This window comes from Mytilus edulis, chromosome 13 (genome assembly GCF_963676685.1).
Source record: "Mytilus edulis chromosome 13, xbMytEdul2.2, whole genome shotgun sequence".
Classification (NCBI taxonomy): domain Eukaryota; kingdom Metazoa; phylum Mollusca; class Bivalvia; order Mytilida; family Mytilidae; genus Mytilus; species Mytilus edulis.
This window is the reverse complement of record NC_092356.1, coordinates 14,169,836-14,187,961: the sequence shown is the minus strand read 5'-3', so window position 1 is coordinate 14,187,961 and position 18,126 is coordinate 14,169,836. Positions and strand designations below refer to the sequence as shown.

General features: G+C 32.7%; 1 protein-coding gene across 2 annotated transcripts in view; it reads right to left on the bottom strand.

The window, feature by feature from the left end:
* Positions 1-12,052: 12,052 nt before the first annotated feature.
* LOC139501726 (small ribosomal subunit protein mS22-like) overlaps positions 12,053-18,126 on the bottom strand; it is a 23,312-nt gene continuing 17,238 nt past the window's right edge. For both annotated transcript variants that reach the window (XM_071290873.1, XM_071290874.1), the window contains exons 7-8: positions 12,776-12,992; positions 12,053-12,264 (exon numbers count right to left, since the gene is read on the bottom strand). In XM_071290873.1, coding sequence (XP_071146974.1) covers positions 12,154-12,264; positions 12,776-12,992 — 328 coding nt within the window. In that variant the 3' untranslated portion in view covers positions 12,053-12,153. The remainder of the gene's footprint in view (positions 12,265-12,775; positions 12,993-18,126) is intronic.

Below are 18,126 nucleotides of genomic sequence, written 5' to 3'. Positions count from 1 at the left end.
AGGTTATGCTCTTATATTATACTAGATTATGGAGTGTGTGTCCGAGCGAGAACTTCTCTATGTTCATTACTTTAGTAATATCTATCAAAAAGTAGTATTTTAATATTCAGCCCCATTCATCTATTTAGTCAGACGTCAGTCGCTACCTTGATATACCCTATCTTTTGTTAAATTTGTCGGGTAACTTATGACAATAAGCATTGACGTCTTGAGCCGAACAGTTTTATCATTTTTACACAATTTAATCTACTGTGTGATGGTTCATATTCTGGACGCCAGTCTTTGCTCCTTTGTAATAAATCTACATACCAAAAAACAAATATGAAGCTTAGAAATGGAAAAATATTAAATACTAAACTCGTTCAAAGGGTATCTACACGTCTCAATATTCAGAATCGCTTATCTAAAAATACTACAATAGCTAACGTTTTTAACAATAAAAATCGTGTTACCCTTCTATCGATAAGTGTCATGCCAAAAAATGACTTACGTGTCCCCGTCTTTCCACCAACAATACAGTAAGGTCCACATTTAATGGTCGCACATTTTCTCTAAATTTTGAAACTGATATTACTTGAAAAACAAACAGTATTATTTATTTACTCACATGAAACAAACCGGGATGCGGTATTCAGTACGTAGGTGAAACTGGGCGATATTTATCTAAACGCACGCAAGAACACCTGTATCGTTTTAAAAGACCCAATAAATTCAAAAGTATCATTTATCAACATCTTAAGAAACACAGTCATCCTATTAAATATTTAACAGTTCAACCTTTAGAAGTAGTAAATAAGCAGCCTGGTGAATCTCATTCCAAGTTTGTACGATCACGAAAAATAAATGAATTAAATTGGATTAAAAAATTACAGACAGTCTACCCTCTCGGTCTTAATGATAATATCATGGGAATTGGCAATATATCAAGAACCGATTCTGTTAACATTTTGGATATAGTTTCTAAAACTGTTCGTAAAAATCGTTCTCATGGACGCAGAAAAAATCGCAATCAAAGAAAATTTCGGACCAACCATACAAATATTTCGGACCTAATTTCCATTTCAAAAAACAACGGCAGACATTATCTGTTAACCAAGCTTTGTTCTTTACCTATAAATAAATTAAATAAAATTTTAGAGGATTGCAACACAATTTCATATTACAGTCCTAAGTATGAAATTGTCCAAATTATAATGGCATATTGTTATTCTAAACTGTTTCCAAAAATTGATCGCCCTGAAGATCATAAAAAACATTTTATTAAAATAAAGTATGTCAATAAAGGTTTTGATTTTGTAAATATTGCCGGTATTTTTAACGACCATTCTGTTAAAGACCAAATTCCTGGATATTTTGATAATACTGAACTCCCTCTCATTTGTTATATTTACAAGAAATCTACCCGAAAATATGTGTTTAATTATAGCCAATTGTGTAAAGATGTAAATATCACTGAAAATACACCTATGTCGTGTAATTGCAGTAATTCAGAATACACCTATGGACCAATTTCCCATGTTATAACAGGAGACCTTAACATCGTTCGCGACCGAGAGTTAAAATCATTCCTCAGTAAAGGACCTAAATATCGTCCCCCGTCAACTATTAACTGGAATGAGTGTCGTAATATCATCAACGACTCACTCCGCGCCTACTGTTTGAAATGGGTAAAACGGGAAAAAGCTGACAAAAAATCTTTGGACTCTTTTTTTAATTCAGTAATGAAGATAGTTGATATTCGAATACAACATTTTAAAGAACATTTTACCCTCAACAAAAACTATAAAAACCCTATTTCGCGTATCAAAAATAAACTAACAGAACTAGCCAAGGAATTTGTTTTTGTCCCGGCTGATAAAGCTGCGAATAATATCATTATTGTTTGACGTAAATTTTATATAGAGGTTCTGCAAAAGGAAATCACGAATTCACCAACATTCCAACTGACTTCATTTTCAGAAAACGACATCTGTAACAAACATAAACTTTTAGCTACTTCTTTACAAGTAGAACCAAACACAATGAAAGTCCCAACTATGTACTGGCTTCCGAAGCTGCACAAAAAACCTTACAAATATAGATTTATTTCATCTTCCAGCCATTGTTCAACTACTAAATTGTCTGTTTTACTTACTAGTACACTTGGTACAATAAAAAACCTGATAATAAATTGTTCAAATAAGGCCTTTGAAAATAGTGGAATTAATTACTTTTGGAGTGTCAAAAACTCGTTGGAAGTACTTGATAAATTGCATGCATATATTGGTGATTTTGAATCTGTTCAAAGTTTTGATTTTTCTACCCTATATACCACTTTGCCTCATATTCTTATTAAGAAAAAATTCACATCCCTAATTAACTGGGCATTTAAAAAGTCGGAATGCGAGTACATATGTTCAAACTCTTTTAGATCATTTTTTAGTAGCAATAAACAAAAGAACTATGTCAATTGGACATGCTTTGATACTATTTATGCACTTGAATTTTTACTTGATAACATTTTTGTTCGCTTTGGAGATTCCGTATATCGTCAAGTTATTGGAATTCCAATGGGGACTAACTGTGCACCACTTATTGCGGACCTGTTTTTGTATTGTTATGAGTTACAATTTATGACTAAAATTAGCAAAGACCCATCAAAACAACATTTGATACAAAAATTTAACAATACTTTTAGATATTTGGATGATATATTGGCTCTAAATAATGACGACTTCAGTATGTATACTAAAGAAATTTATCCTGTAGAACTTACTTTAAATAAGGCTAATGATAACAATGACCACTGCCCTTTCCTCGATCTTGATATCTATATCATAAACGGGAAGCTTAATACAAAAATTTATGATAAAAGAGATGATTTTTCATTTCCTATTGTTAATTATCCATTTTTAGATGGTGACGTTCCCTTGTCACCATCTTATGGTGTTTATATATCTCAACTTGTACGATTCGCTCGTGTATGTAACAATGTATTAGATTTTAGCGAGAGAAATTTATGTATTACTGAAAAATTATTACACCAGGGTTTTCGATATCACAAACTGGTCAAAACATTTACTAAATTTTATCACCGGTATAAGGAAATAATTCGTAAATATAACTCAACATGCAGACATCTTATACGTTCAGGTATTTCACATCCAAAATTTTATGGAAATATTCTTTATAAAGCACAAAAATGTCAGTATTCTCCTCAGAAACTAACAAAACCTTTAAATAGACTTATTAAAAGGGGATATAGTTACGATACTGTTGTCAGGTCATTAAAGATTGCATATTTTGGCTTTAACATTGATTCACTGATAGGGTCTTTGCATCGGAACTAAACACATTTATTTCTAAAAAAAAAAAAAAAAAAACAGTTGTTGGCATGACACGGGTTATGTTCTTCTCATATATTTTATGATAGTATGATACTAAACCCCTAACGGGAGGGATTGTACCTGATATTCATATGATGAAGACATAATCTTTCAATCAGTTTAATTGAGGTCTGGAGCTGGCATGTCAGTTAACTGCTAGTAGTCTGTTGTTATTTATGTATTATTGTCATTTTATTTATTTTCTTTTGTTACATCTTTTGACATCAGACTCGGACTTCTCTTGAACTGAATTTTAATGTGCGTATTGTTATTCTTTTACTTTTCTACATTGGCTAGAGGTATAGGGGGAGGGTTGAGATCTCATAAACATGTTTAACCCCGCCGCAATTTTGCGCCTGTCCCAAGTCAGGAGCCTCTGGCCTTTGTTAGTCTTGTATGATTTTAAATTTTAGTTTCTTGTGTATAATTCGGAGTTTAGTATGACGTCCATTATCACTGTACTATTATGCATATTTTAGGGGCCAGCTGAAGGACACCTACGGGTGCGGGAATTCTCGCTACATTGAAGACCCATTGGTTGCCTTCGGCTGTTGTTTGCTCTATGGTCGGGTGGTTGTCGCTTTGACATATTCACCATTTCCTTTCTCAATTTTATATATTGTATTTTGTATCGTAATTGTTTTGATCATTTCTTTTGTATATCGAATGTGTTATTGTATTTTTGAATGATACTTTTACCTCCATAGAATGTGTGGCACAATGTTTTCCTGCTGTCCGCCATAACAGAGCTATGATATGCTCCTCTTAATTCCTAACTATCATCATTGTCAGTGCTTTCGAAATACAAGAGTGCACACGCTGAAATGTCTCGTCTTCTTTACTACTCATTGATATTATGTTCATAGTCCTTAATATAAGGCTTCATTACAACTGTCACATAAACTTAACATTAACCAAGAAAACTAAACATTGACCAATGAACCATGAAAATGAGGTCAAGGTCAGATGAATTATGCCAGGCAGAGATGTAGAGCTAACAATTCTTCCATACAACAAATATAATTGAATAATATATAATATATAATATATATATATATTGACCTATTGCTTATAGTTAAAGAAAAACGGACCAAAACACAAAAACTAAACACTGAGCAATGTACCGTGAAAATGAGTTCAAAGTCAAAGTCAAATAATACCTGCGCGACTGAAATATAGATAATAAAATATTTCCATACACCAAATATAGTTGATCTATTGCATATAGTAATAGAAAAAAGACCAAAAACTAAAAAACTTAACTTTGACCACTGAACCATGAAAATGAGGTCAAGGTTATATGACACCTGCCAGCTAGACATGTACACCTTACAAACATTCCATACACCAAATATAGTAGACCTATTGCATACAGTATAAGAAAAAAATACCAAAACACAAAAACTTAATTATAACCATTGAAACATGAAAATGAGGTCAAGGTCAGATGACACCTGCCAGTTGGACATGTACATATATGCAATGTAATGTGTTTTTCTGTATACCGTTGTCCAACTTAGGTGATACCAGAATAAAATGATATAGACATATATATCTTACAGTCCTTCCATACACCAAATATACTAGACCAATTGCTTATAGTATCTGAGATATGCACTTGACCACCAAAACTTCATCTTGTTCACTAATCCATGAAATGAGGTCGAGGTCAAGTGAAAACTGTCTGACGGGCATGATAACCTTGTAAAGCACGCATATACCAAATATAGTTATCCTATTACTTATAATAAGAGAGAATTTAACATTATAAAAAATGTTAACTTTTTTTTCAAGTAGTAACTGAACCATGAAAATGAGGTCAAGGATATTTGTCATGTGACGGACGGAAACTTTGTAACATGAAGCATCTATATACAAAGTATGAAGCATCCAGGTCTTCCACCTTCTAAATTATAAAGCTTTTAAGAAGTTAGCTAACGCCGCCGCCGCCGCTGCCGCCGCCGCCGGATCACTATCCCTATGTCGAGCTTTCTGCTACAAAAGTCGCAGGCTCGACAAAAACTGTGCTTCCCTATTAAATTTGAAATATGGTTAACCTTACTTTTATAGAACAATATTAAATCTTCTAATGTATGTACTTTAACCAATTTTGATATGACACGGTCATTATGATTGTTAAGTCTTTTTCAGTGTTCCAATTAATTTGAAGACTGTGATAAATTCAGTACTGTTCACACAAATCTGAATCATGTAGAAATAGTAAAGTTGTTTCTTAACAAAAAGGCAGACATTAACAAGTGAAGAAACACTGAGGAATATACAACATACTGAATTTTCTGTTAAGCTACTGAACAGTGCTGAGATGGCTGCAAGTAAAGTGTCTTAAAACAGTGCTGAATTTACCGCAGTTATTAAGGCTGAGAGTTGACTGAAAGATTTTACATGACTTTATATTTCATTGATTACATTTAAGACTTAAATAAATTCACTAGTTGAAGCTTCACATGTTTCCAAATGTTTTACGGTGTATAAAGGTGTCACAAAAAAACTTCACTCATTCCTTTATTTGTACTTAATTGACTTATACTTTATACTTTAGTTTAATATTTGAGTGTATTTTGTAAGTAATATACATGTCTGTCTGACGTATTTCTTAATGTTTCTTCTACCTTTGATGTTTTTCGTCTGAAAGTTGTTCAGCAAATATATAAAATATTCAGTTAAGAAAGCAAAGTATTTTATTTAGTGACATCTTTTATCATATTGTATTGTAAATCGAAAAGAATAAGCATTTTGTACATTTGTTTCAACACTGATTTTCTTTTTAAATATTAAAATTATTATTATTGTTTTATTGGCAAATTAAACATTTGACTTTGTGCATGCTGTGTTCCTATTCTGGCTGAGAAAGATGATTTGCACTTGGTTAATAAAATAATCTTATGTTATATATAATTATTAGAGTGGCATTTTTGAAAATCAGTTACGTACAAGTTCTGTTTAAAAAGTAATCTCACTAAAATACCGAACTCTGAGGAAATTTTAAAATGGAAAGTCCCTTATCAATGGCAAAATCAAAAGCACAAACACATCAAACGAACTGATACCAACTGTCATATTCCTGACTTGGTACATGCATTTTGTATGTAGAATCTGGTTGTATATCTAGCTAATCATCTCACTTGTATTACATTCGCATGAAATTGACCGATATGACAAAGCATTCGAAGTATTCTTAACATCGTGAATTCTGTGCCTAAAGGCTCTTATTTAAATCTCCATTTTCTCAAATTAATGTCTTCTAATTGACACACTTCATTTCTATAGTAAATATGTATGTTAACCATCTTAAGTATCAAGAATCAATTCACTTAACATAATTTCCAAAACATATTGAAACATACAAGCCACACAAAAAATCCAACTGAACAAACAAAAACAAACAAAGAGAAAATCAACGAAAATTACATGGTTAAGAGACCCCGCCTTGGTACACCAGATACAGTTAAGTGATACGTTAGCAACCAAACACGCCATTGTTGCTCATCTTTATCATATGCTGAAATATTAGCATGACGGGACTCATACACCTTGTACATGCGTCTTAGTTACTGCTGTGAAATTCGAATTCATTGTTGAGAAAATGACATTTTAGATCGTTGGCTTTCCGCCATATTGTTACGGCCAGGAATTACCTTTAAAGTGTAGCCAACAAAAGACACAAATCAATACTAAAATTTAACAATATTTATTATACAAAAGTTTACAAGAAGTATTATACAAATATTACTGTCAACTTAACTGTCAAAATATGAGTCCAATCTTTTATCTTTATCTGTATCCGGATATCTTTCGGAATCCAGTCTGAATATTACGGTCACAATCCAGTATGATGTTGTTTGTAGAATAAAAGTGTCAATCCAAATGCTATGAATATTAATGTCTATCGATGTCTAAGTCTAAGTGTGTGTTTAACTTTAGTGTCTATATATATAGTTGTCACGGAAAATTCTAGAAGACTCTATAATAGAACGTCCTAGAAAGTTACAACGGAAGTTTCTAGTAAAATGTAGAAGTTTATATAACGCATCTTTTATTAGGATTATTCTGGAATCATTATGTAAGTCAAATGGAAAGTTACAATCATTCTGTGATTGTTCCAGTGATTTCTAAACTGCACAGTTCTAAGATTATTCTGTAAACAACTATCAGGCCACACAACACAAATCAGGCCAACATAAATAAATACAATAATTACAATATCATAACAATATCAATGATAAAGGTCAATCCACTTCTTGGGCTCAAAGGTCAAAGAAAGAATGATCATTTTTCACTTTCTAAGTAAGGATCCTAGCATGAATCGGACAAGAATTTACCTTATCAAGAGTCAAATGTCAAAATGCAGGTCAGACTGACCTATGCTGTGCATGGAATGATTGCATGATGTGCATGTTAAGTAAACGTAAAATTGGTCAACCACCCATGATAATGATATCAAGATCAATTGAGCCTGGCCAGTCATCATTTTCACCATGCATTAAATTTCATACACCAAAAATAGTTTGGCCTTTTGCTTAAAATATCTGAGAAACAGACATTGCCATGTGAATATTTTACATTGACAAATTTACTATGAAATAAGATCAAGGTCAGATGAACCTTACCGGACAGGTAAGTAAACCTAACAATCATTCCACATACCATATACCCGTATAGTTTACCTACTGCTTAACGTATATGATAAACAGACAAAACTATTTAATCTTCAAAAATAATAAATGAACAATAAAAAGGAGGTCACAGTCAGGTAAAACTAGCAATCTTTCAATACAACAAATGGTCCGATTGCATATAGTATCTAACATACAGACCAAATAAGAAGAAAAAATAAGATTGACCCTATGAACAACAAAAATGATGTTCATATAATACTCTAATCAATGGGTCAACTATACTTGATGTTTGGATTTACATGTCTGTCTGATATTGTTTATCTGGCCTTGGTCTTATGTTCATGGTTTTAACTGACCTAATTACAAACTTGTACATGAAAAATATGCAAAATATTAAAGTTAATGAACCATCAATGAGGGGGACTGGGGAAAATAATAACCAACTATTTGCAATCCATTCCTGTCAATAAACCAGTACATAAGGGGCTTGGCAAAATAATTTTCAATGAAATGAGATTTTCCAATGCTACTGCATCTGCATACTACATATGATTGGCCTACCATTTAAACCTACTCACTGACTTTTACATGTAAACTAAGCAAATGATTCAAAATCAATAGACCATAGCAGAGTGGGCAGTTCCAAATCATCTATATGTAAATGATATTTACTTAATTGCTAACATATATAATACAGAGCTGCCTCATGGCGCATGATAAGCCTTTAGGTTTTTTTTTAATAACAAAGTCCAGAACTCCTCAACGTCATGTCACCAGATACCTATAAAAACAAGAGTGCAGATTCTGAAATGTGTCGCCTAGTTTGATTATTATTGATTTTGTTTTTATAGTCCTATATATAAAGCTAACTACAAGTACCAAATAAACTGAATATGATCCAATAAAATGAGATCAAGGTCAGATATACTAAACTGGAAATACATTGACACCTTAACATCATTCCTTACACTAAATATGGTTGACCTAATATATACATTTTCTTAGAAACGAACTTAACTAGGAATCTGAACACTGACCAATGACCCATGCAAATGAAGTCAAGGACAGATTATATCTGCCAGACAGACATATACACCTTACAATCATTCGATACAACAAAGATAGTTAACCTATTTCTTATAGTTGAAGAAAGATAGATCAAAACATAAAAAAACTTAAAACTGAGCAATGAACCGTGCAAAGGAGATCAAGGTCAATTAAAACCTTCCAGACTTACATGTACATCATAAAATATTTCCATTCACCAAATATAGTTGACCTATTCCATATAGTTTTAGAAAAAAAAACCCACAATAAAATGCTCCACAGGGCGCAGCTTGATACGACCGCAGAGGTCGAACTCTGAACAATTGGGGCCAGTATGGACACAACCTTCAAGCTTAATACATCTCTGAAATTTGGATTGTGAATAAATATTGTACACAGCATAGGTTTCTGACACAGAATGAATGTGGTCTAACCAACTTAAAAAAATTACATTTACCTATTATGGTCCAATATCTATAATCTAAATACATGGATTGATTCAGCATATCCCCTATTTGGACCAACTTGAAAACTGGGCCCATTATCAAAAATATAACTACATGTTTAGATTCGGCATATCAAAGAACCCTAAGAATTCAATTTTTGTTAAATCAAACAAATTTAAATTTTGGACCCTTTGACCCTTTATGTAGACCAATTTGAAAACGGGACCAATCATTTAAAATCTTAAAACACAGTAAGATGCGGCATATCAAAGAACCCCAATAATTCAATTTTTGATGAAATCAAATAAAGTTTAATTTTCGACCTTTTTTACCTCAATGTGGACCAATTTGATAACAGGGCCAAAAAAATCAAAAATCTATATACATGGTTAGATTAAGCATATCAAATAACCCCATATTTTCAATTTTTGTTGAAATCAAACTAAGTTTAATTTTGGACCCTTTGGACCTTGATGTAGACCAATTTAAAAACAGGACCAAAAATCAAAAATCTAAATACACAGTAAGATTCGGCATATTAATGAACCTCAATAATTCAATTTATGATGAAATCAAACAAAATTTAATTTTGGACCTCAATTTGGACCAACTTGAAAACTAGGCTCATTATCAAAGATCTAATTTTTGACCCCTATTTGGACCCTAAGAATTCAATTTTTGTTAAAATCAACCTAAGTTTAATTTTGGACCCTTTGGACCTTAATGTAGACCAATTTGAAAAAGGGACCCCAAATTAAAAATCTAAAAACACAGTTAGATTCAACATATCAAAAAACCTCCATTATTTAATTTCTGATGAAATCAAACAAAGTTTAATTTTGGACCCTTTGGACCTCATGTGGACCAAATTTCAAAAATTTAATACACGGTTACATTCAGCATCTAAAAGAACCCCAAGAATTAAAAACATTGAAATTGTTCAAGAAATAAGCAATTTATACAAAGTATTAGATAAGTTTGTTTTGGCCCCTTTTTCCTAAACAGTTTGAACCCCTCAACCTACCTTTTTTGGTATGGAACCATGTTGTACAATTTCAGAAAGATTCATGCACTTACACACAAGTTATTGTCTGGAAACTAGAAAAATACTTATTTTGACCCCTTTTTGGCCCCTTGTTCCTAAACTGTTGGGACCATAACCCCCAAAATCCTAACCTTCCTTTTGTGGTTTCAAACCTTGTACTAAAATTTCATGTGTCTTCTGATGATGCTGAAGACGACAACAGACGACGACAACATGATACCAATATACATATACGCAAAAAATTTTTGTGGTTGTATAAAAACTAAACCATGAAAATTTAGGTCAAGGTCAGATGACACCTGCCAATTGGACATGTAAACCTTACAATCATTCCATATACCAGATATAGTGGACCTATTGCTTACAGTATCAGAGATATGGTTTTGACCATGAAAACTTAACCTTGAAATGATATCAAGGTCAGATGAAAATGAGGATTTTGCAAAGAACTCACATACCAAATATAGTTATCCTATTACTCATAATGAGAGAGAAATTAACATTACAAAAAAAAACTGTTTTCAAACATGAAAATGAGGTCAAGGAAAATGGACATATGACAGACGAAAACTTCATAACATAAGGCATCTATAAACAAATTAAAGTATGAAGCAGCTATATACAAAGTATGAAGCATACATCTTCTAAAATATAAAGCTAAGTAGTTAGTTAATGCTTCCACTGCTCCAGCCGCCCATCCACTGTCCCTATGTCAAGCTTTCTGGGAAGTTGCAGACTAAAAGCAGGTTTTATTTCAATTTCAATCCTGTTATCTATGATGAGTTTATTTACAACCACTGGGTCAATGCCACTGCTGATGGAGTTTTTATTCCTTGAGGGTATCACAAGCCCAGTAGTCAGCACTTCTGTGTTGACATGAATTATCATTGATATGGTTATAATTATAAGTTAACTGTTCACAAAATTTTGAAATTTAGAAATACTAAGGCTTTTTAACTTCAGGAATAGATTACCTTAGTTGTATTTGGCAAAACTTTAGAAATTTTTGGCCCACAATGCTATTAAAGTTCGTTCTTTATTTGGCCTATTTCACTTTTTTTATTTGAGAGTCACTGATGAGTCTTTTGGAGACGAAATGTGTGTCAGGTGCAAACAAAAAATGTCAATACTGGTATCTTTGATAGATTGATTTATAGATAAATAGCAATCACACCAGTTCCATGAAAACTGCTCAAAGCATATTTAAGTTATAGGCCTAAAACTGGAAAATAACCACTTTTTTATAAATGAAATCCCACAACTCGTAAATGTAATATCTAAAAATAATTAAAATTGTAAGGTACCTCACGTCAACAGATATTAACAATTCACCAAAGTTTCATGCAAATTGGTTAAAACCTTTTTGAGTTATGGTCTGACATGTTGACCACAAACTTACAGATAGGCAAATAGAAGGATGGATATGTGGACAGACAGATGGTCGGACAAACAGATGGAGGGACAGGCATACCATAATATGTCCTGTAAACAGGCATGAACAAACTGACTGTATTCAGGGTATTTTTCTTCTTTTAATGGCTACACAAACATCATATATACAATTTTAATGCAAACAATCATTATACAAATTTAGAAATAAACATTTATGACAACTATGCATTTTGTTGTGTTATCTTGTGTGATTGTAGTCTGTCTTCATATGTCTGAATAGAAAGTTCTAATTCTGCTGCATGTTCTTTACTGGCATGGTGCTTACAAAAATCCTGAAAATGTAAATTAATCACACATAAAATAATAAAACAAGTCATAACAGTTTGAAATCATTTTTCATTATCAAAATACAGTTTGCAGGCTGTACTGTGGTTGTTAATTTTAACTTCATTATTTGAATTCTGGTAGAAAATTGTCTAATTAGCAATCATACCATACCTCCTTATTTTTTTTGTTGAAAATTTTCAATTGTTTCAATGAGCATTGTAAAGTTTTGTTTCATTGGCAAACATTAAATTTAAACTTGCACACTACAACTCTAAAGGATCAATCTGCCGACCAAATATATAATTAATCCCATTCATAAAATCCAAGAAAACTTTATATACCATTGGACAAACAGACTGCAGATCGTTATTTAGTAATGCTTTTGCTCAAGGCATAAAATATCTTTCATATGAAATTAATTGCTTGTTATACTGAATAGTTTATGTCATGCAATTTGATTTTTATCATAAGCTATTATAAATGTTAAACTCAATACTGCTACAAATAAAACTTTACCATTAAAATCTTTAGTTTTTCACTAATAGTATTCTCATCTGTTTCCCTTTTAATGCAGTATCCATTCATAAGCTTATTTTTCTTTAATTGTTTCATAGCTTCTTCAGACTGTTCAACATTATCAATTTCCATGGTAACCATATTTATACTTTCCAGCATGTTCACACCTGGATGAATAATCTGATATAACTCTATCAAATCTATAGCATCTTCTAACCTGAAAAAATGGAATTCAGTATAATTGACAATTCAATATTCATATTCTAGTTTAAATGACAAAAAATAAAAGAATAATTGCATTGGTATTATTTGGGTCTAAAATCAAAAGAAAAGAAATCAAAAACCTGTTTAAATTTTGGTAAATGACCTTTTATGAGTTATTGAAGTCTTTTAGGGGTAATGCCACTTAATAAACTATGTCACATACGGTTGAATACAATAAATAAGTTGAAAAAAAGATTCCTTGAATTTGACAGAACTTTGTTGGTTATCAATCCTAGATTTCATTGCAGAAAAACATTCCTGGGTCATTAACATATATCTTGAGTATTTCAAAGCCCTTTTTTTATTTGGGCTTTCTAAAGAATATTTTTACAAGAGTGCACACGCTGAAATGTCTCGCCTTCTAAACTAATCATTGATATTATGTTGATAGTCCTAAGTATAAAGCTATGCTTTATTACAACTGTCACATAAACTTAACATTAACCAAGATAACTAAACAAAGACCAATGAACCTTGAAAAAGAGGTCCAGGTCAGATGAACCATGCCAGGCAGACAGGTACAGCTAACAATGCTTCTATACAACATATATAGTTGACACATTACTTATAGTTTAAGAAAAATAGACCAAACACAAAAACTTAACACTGTGCAATGAACCGTGAAAATGAGGTCACGGTTAAATAAAACCTGCTCGACTGACATAAAGATCATAAAATATTTCCATACACCAAATATAGTTGACCTATGGCATATAGCATTAGATAAAAAGACCAAAACTGAAAAACTTAACTTTTACCACTGAACCATGAAAATGAGGTCAAGGTCACATGACATCTGCCCGCTAGACATGTACACTTAACAATCATTCCATACAACAAATATAGTAGACCTATTGCATATGGTATGAGAAAAACAGACCAAAACACAAAAATTTAACTATAACCACTGAACCATGAAAATGAGGTCAAGGTCAGATGACACCTGCCAGTTGGACATGTACACCTTACAGTCCTTCCATACACCGAATATACTAGCCCTATTGCTTATAGTATCTGAGATATGGACTTGACCACCAAAACTTAACCTTGTTCACTGATCCATGAAATGAGGTCGAGGTCAAGTGAAATTTGATGGTCATTTTTTTATAAGCAATGAAATGTTATGTGAATTTTTTTCTATAGTACTGAACAGGATAAAACTTTACTCAAGTATTTCTTTTTTTGAAACAGAGATAAATTCTGCACAATTTTTTGAAAAGTGTGAATTTAACACAGACTAATAGGGGAAAATCAATGGATGGTATAACACCTAATATGAATAGTAAAATAGTACCATCATTGTAAATATAACGGAATTTGATGTGACTGTCATCAAAGTGAGAGGGTTAGAGCTACAAAATCAGGTTTAATCCACCATTTTCTACATTTGAAAATACCTGTACCAAGTCAGGAATATGACAGTTCTTGTTCATTTGTTTTTTATGTGTTTTGTTATTTAAATTTTGCCATGTGATTATGGACTTTCCGAATTGATTTTCCTCTAAGTTCAGTATTTTTGTGATTTTACTATGGACTACATGTATATATAAATTTATGTGCGGTATGCGTACCAATTTTCGGATCTATTTTAGTCTATTGTTTTACAATAGAATAAACTAGTTATGCAAATTAGTAAGGTATATAATAGATTGAAAACGGGTTTTCAAGTTTATCGAAGGCTGGGCGGTGACCACTCGACTTGCAGACAATTTTTCAAGATGTCCGATTCAGATCTAGACCTCGACGATAGATAATTAACCAAGTCTCCTGACAAGTCAATTGAAGCCTTATGTTCGGCTGCTGAACCAACTAAGAGAAAAGGTAATTCAGAGCAAGATAGGGCACCTGAAGTTTCAAATGCAGATTTGTTTTCTTTGATGACCACTTATTTTAATAATAGATACTACAGAGACATTAGTAAAGAGAGCAAAGAAAGCAGAGAATACCTTTAAATTTAAGGGGAATCAGTTACAATTTGAGCTTAACTCTGATATTCAAGACAGTATAAGCACGGCAATTGGTTATATTGAGAAGAATAGACCTAAAAAGGCAGTTAGGGTTTTAGAAGATTCGTCTGTTCAGCTCAAGAAGAGAAATAAATTAATTAGAATTGCGGATAAGTCCGAGGGTGGTTGGAGAACGGTGAACGAATACCTTTCAGATGAAGTGGCCAGTGACTCGGAGGACGAGAAAAAAATATGCGCAGCAGATAACAGGGCAGTTAAAAAGATCAAAGCAGAGAAAACAGATAAACGCAGCAGTAGAAAGCGTCCGGCAGAAGCATCTGGTTCAACAGCTCAAATGACACATAATGGTACAGGTGGTTCTGATGCTGCATTTCGCCTCCAGCCCTTTCGAGGGGGCTTGGCCGCCAGCGGCCAAAGTTTCCGCAACCAAAATAGCTTCAAGACCTCAGACGTCTGCTACAACTGCAGCATGCAAGGGCACTGGGCAAGAGACTGCAGGAAGGGAAAGGCAAGGATAGGACCTCCCAGAGGATCTTCTTCTTAAAGACCATAACAGTGACATTTTCAAGGTACAAGATTATGATATTGTCGAAACATTTTATGAATATGAAAATTGTAATTCTGATATTTATGTTAAAGGTCGTTTGAAAAAATCTATTAACTTTTGGAAACAACTTTTAATGCTTCAGATTTCATTTTGAATATTATTACAGATGGTTACAAAATTCTTTTGCTTAATGAGCCCGAAGAAATATTCTTAAGAAATAACAAATCAGCATTTGATAACAGCGAATTTGTATCAAAAGCTATTTTAGATTTAATGAAAGGGGGCTTGATACGTGAGGTATCAAGTAGACCGCATGTGGTTAATCCTTTGACCATCTCGACTGCGAAAAATAAACACAGGTTAATTTTAGATTTACGACACGTAAACAAACAGGTAGTCAATAGCAAGATTAAATTTGAAGATTGGAAAGTAGTTAAACAGTATTTATCTTCCAACTGTTTCGGATTCGTTTTTGATAAGAAATCAGGATATCATCATATTGATATTTTTAACGAGCATCAGAAATATTTAGGTTTCTCCTGGAAATTAGGAGGTGTAACAAAGTTTTTTGTTTTTACTGTACTTCCTTTTGGTTTGAAATCTAGCGGATATATCTTTACTAAAGTAGTTAGACCTTTAGTAAAACATTGGCGAAAGAAAGGAATCAAAGTTGTTGTTTATTTAGATGACGGCTTCCGTTTAGCCGATAATGAAAACACATGTAAAATGCATTCTGATTTAGTAAAGTCAGATCTTATAGCATCGGGGTTCGTACCAAACAGAGATAAATGTCACTGGACACCAACACAAAAATTAGAGTGGTTTGGTTTTATATCGAATTTAGATATATGTAAACTCAATATACCAGATAGAAAAAAAAATGATTTAATTGAATAAGTTAATATTATACTTAACAGTTCCTGCAAAGTGAAAGTAAGATTGCTAGCAAAAGTAGCTGGTAAAATCATTTCTTTTACGCCTGCTTTAGGTCACATTACACAGATCATGTCAAGAGGTTTGTTTGAAGTTATAAATTTAAGACAAGATTGGAACCAATATATTAATATAAATCATTATAACGCTTGTATCAGAGATCTGATATTTTGGAGAGATAACATTTTTGAGTTAGAACCAGTTTCATTGTTGGGACTGGATTCTGAGTTTTACATATTTACAGATGCAAGCAATACAGGGGCTGCTGGATATATTGATAATCTAAAACAGATTATGCATAAATCTTGGTCGGACGATGAGAAATTGAAGAGCTCCACTTGGAGGGAAGTCAAAGCAATAGAGTTGTCTATACTAAGTTTTGCACGTTTGCTTAAACATTGCATGGTATCGTTTTATACAGATAATCAAAACGCTGTAACAATAGTTCACAAGGGTAGTAAAGTACCAGAATTACAGTCTTTAGCTTTATCAATATACGATTGTTGTCGCAAAAATGATATTACTATTTTTGTTAACTGGATTCCAAGGGAACAGAATGAAAAAGCAGACATGCTAAGTAGAATTGTTGATATTGACGACTGGCGTATTTCAGATGAATTTTTCACATTCTTGAATGATTTATGGGGTCCATTTTCAGTGGATAGGTTTGCTAGCTTTGAAAATACGAAATTACAAAAGTTTAATTCCTTATACTGGAACCCAGGTTCTTTATGCGTCGACGCTTTCACGTGCGACTGGTCCGGTGAGAACAACTGGCTAGTACCTCCAGTAACCGAGGTTAGCAGGGTTATAAATCATTTAGTAAAATGCAAAGCTAAAGGAACTTTGATAGTTCCGAATTGGCCTTCATCGCCATTTTGGCCGTTGATTTTTGACACTGGTCTAAAATATAGAAAGTACACAAATGATGTGCTTCAGTTCAACGAACCAGAGAGAATTTTCGAATCTGGAAATAATTTGAACTCTATTTTTGTGAGAGGAGATTTCAAAGGAACTATATTACCTGTTTTGTTAGAAGCTTCATATTGTTAATATTAAGTTTTTTATTTACAGAATTGTTTTTACTATATGAATATTGATGTAATGTGTGTGTGTTGGAAGTCACTGGACGTTATGCTCTTTGGTCACTGGACTAAATCTTTTAGTAATACTGTATGGTCACTGGACCTGATTGATATGCATTGATTCAGGTAAATATGTTATGTATGTAATAGAATTTTTATCTTTTTACAAAAAGATTATAATTACTGTATATCTATTTTTAGAACATTTTTTCGACTGGATTCTGGTCACAGTTAAGTTCGGTTAAGCACACAGAACTCAGATTACTTTACTCAAATCTAAATGCAACTGTCTTAGATTCGAGGGCCAAGACGACTGTTACAAAATATATTGGAGGTTTCAAACGTTTTTAAAGTGGACACAAAAATACAAAGAGATAACTTCAGTACTTCCGTGTAATAAACTTTATGTGGGTTTATACTTGCAACATTTGATTGAGTCATCAGTAGATACAGCATTTTATAGCATAAAATGGGCTCATCGTATTGCTGGCGTAACTGATCCAAGCGAATCTGAACTAGTCAAGAGTATACTAGAAGGTGCTAAGAGAATACTAT